The sequence below is a fragment of the Myotis brandtii genome, unplaced genomic scaffold, assembly GCF_000412655.1.
Source record: "Myotis brandtii unplaced genomic scaffold, ASM41265v1 scaffold97, whole genome shotgun sequence".
In the NCBI taxonomy this organism is placed as follows: Eukaryota; Metazoa; Chordata; class Mammalia; order Chiroptera; family Vespertilionidae; genus Myotis; species Myotis brandtii.
Genome location: NW_005372020.1, coordinates 1,286,843 through 1,288,216, shown reverse-complemented (window position 1 = coordinate 1,288,216; position 1,374 = coordinate 1,286,843). Strand labels below are relative to the sequence as shown.

Below are 1,374 nucleotides of genomic sequence, written 5' to 3'. Positions count from 1 at the left end.
AGGCTCTCAGGTGGCCCCAGTGCAGAGGCCGGGGGGAGGTGTTAGGGGGCTGCCCTGGGCCCTGCACCCCAGCCCAGCCAGCCCCACTGAGCACGGGTCTGCAGGGGACTGTTCTCACCCAGGTCCCATCTGCTAAGCCAGTGGCGCACCCCCTGGGCCTCCGGTGCTCAGCTGTAGAACAGGAGAGGACTGCGCAGGCAGGGACCGTGGGCCGGACACTCAGAGCCCTGCTCAGCCAGCGGGCAGGGACCGTGGGCCGGGAGCTCAGAGCCCTGCTCAGCCAGTGGAGCTGGCGGGCGAGGGGCCGGCCGGCTTTGCCATCTGTTTTGTCGTTACAGATGCTGTTAGCAGGGCTCAGGGGGACAGGGAGCCGTGGGCGCAGCAGCCTGGGGAATGTCACTATCACCCCCGCTGACCACAAGCCCACGTCTGCCTCATGTGCTGGCACCTGGCTACGTGCCTGCGCACGACTGTGTTGAACTCCCCTCCGGGGCGGCAGGAGGTGCCATTCACAGGCGGAGACACGAGGGCACTAGGAGTGAACGCGGGACCGGGACCCCAGGAGGGGAAGGAGGGTGCGGCGGTACCTCCGCGAGCTCGCTCAGCGAGTCCTCCAGCACCTTCACAGTGAGGATGAAGGCCCGCTGCGCCAGGACCTGGCGGTCGGCATCCCGCAGATACTTCCTGCAGGCACACGGGGGGCAGAGAGGGTGGCAGAGTGTCACACAGCACTGCTGGGCAGGGGCCAAGCCCCTCCTGCCCCGGAAAACCTGCCCGACCCTCAGGTGCCCATCTGCCCAGGTCTGCTCTCCAGGAGCTGCCCTGGGCTCGCAGTGGGCGGGACCAGCTCAGTGAGCGCCGGGCCTCTGGCTTCTCCCCCACAAACCTGTGCGCCCCAGGCCCCACCGAGGCCCCTGCCCAGCGCCAGGCACAGGGCAGCTGAATGAGACGGCGAGGAGGGGAGGCGGCACAGGCATGGGGACAGCTGCTGGCAGCACGGGGACCCACAGCCGGGCCAGACCTTGTGACTGCGTCTCTCCTGGATCCCCCACCCCCCTGCACGTGGCAGCTGTGGCGGATGTCCCTGGGTCTTGCGTGCCCCCCCCCCTTCTGGCAGAGGGATCCCCGGTTGCCTATGAGGCCCTGGCCCTCCTGGTCCTGCTGTTACTGGCGCTCACCTGGGACACCCAGCTCTGACCTGGCCTGTTTTCCCACGACCTGGAGCGTCCCTGGTGCCCACGGTGGGGGCAGCAGGAGGAGAGGGAAGACTGGACCGTCAGAGTCCCAGTGGGGAAACCAAGCCCCGCAGGAGCCTGCGCTCCCCAGCGTTGGGCGCCGGGCGGTGCGCGTGGATCCCAGGCTCTGGCAGATGCC

The 1,374-nt window shown here is 68.9% G+C and overlaps 1 protein-coding gene across 1 annotated transcript in view; it reads right to left on the bottom strand.

The window, feature by feature from the left end:
* The window catches only part of CABIN1 (calcineurin binding protein 1), an 89,686-nt gene that overhangs the window by 19,538 nt on the left and 68,774 nt on the right, over window positions 1-1,374 (bottom strand). The window contains 1 exon segment of the mRNA XM_014533352.1: window positions 588-684. Within this exon segment, the coding sequence (XP_014388838.1) occupies window positions 588-684 (97 nt within the window).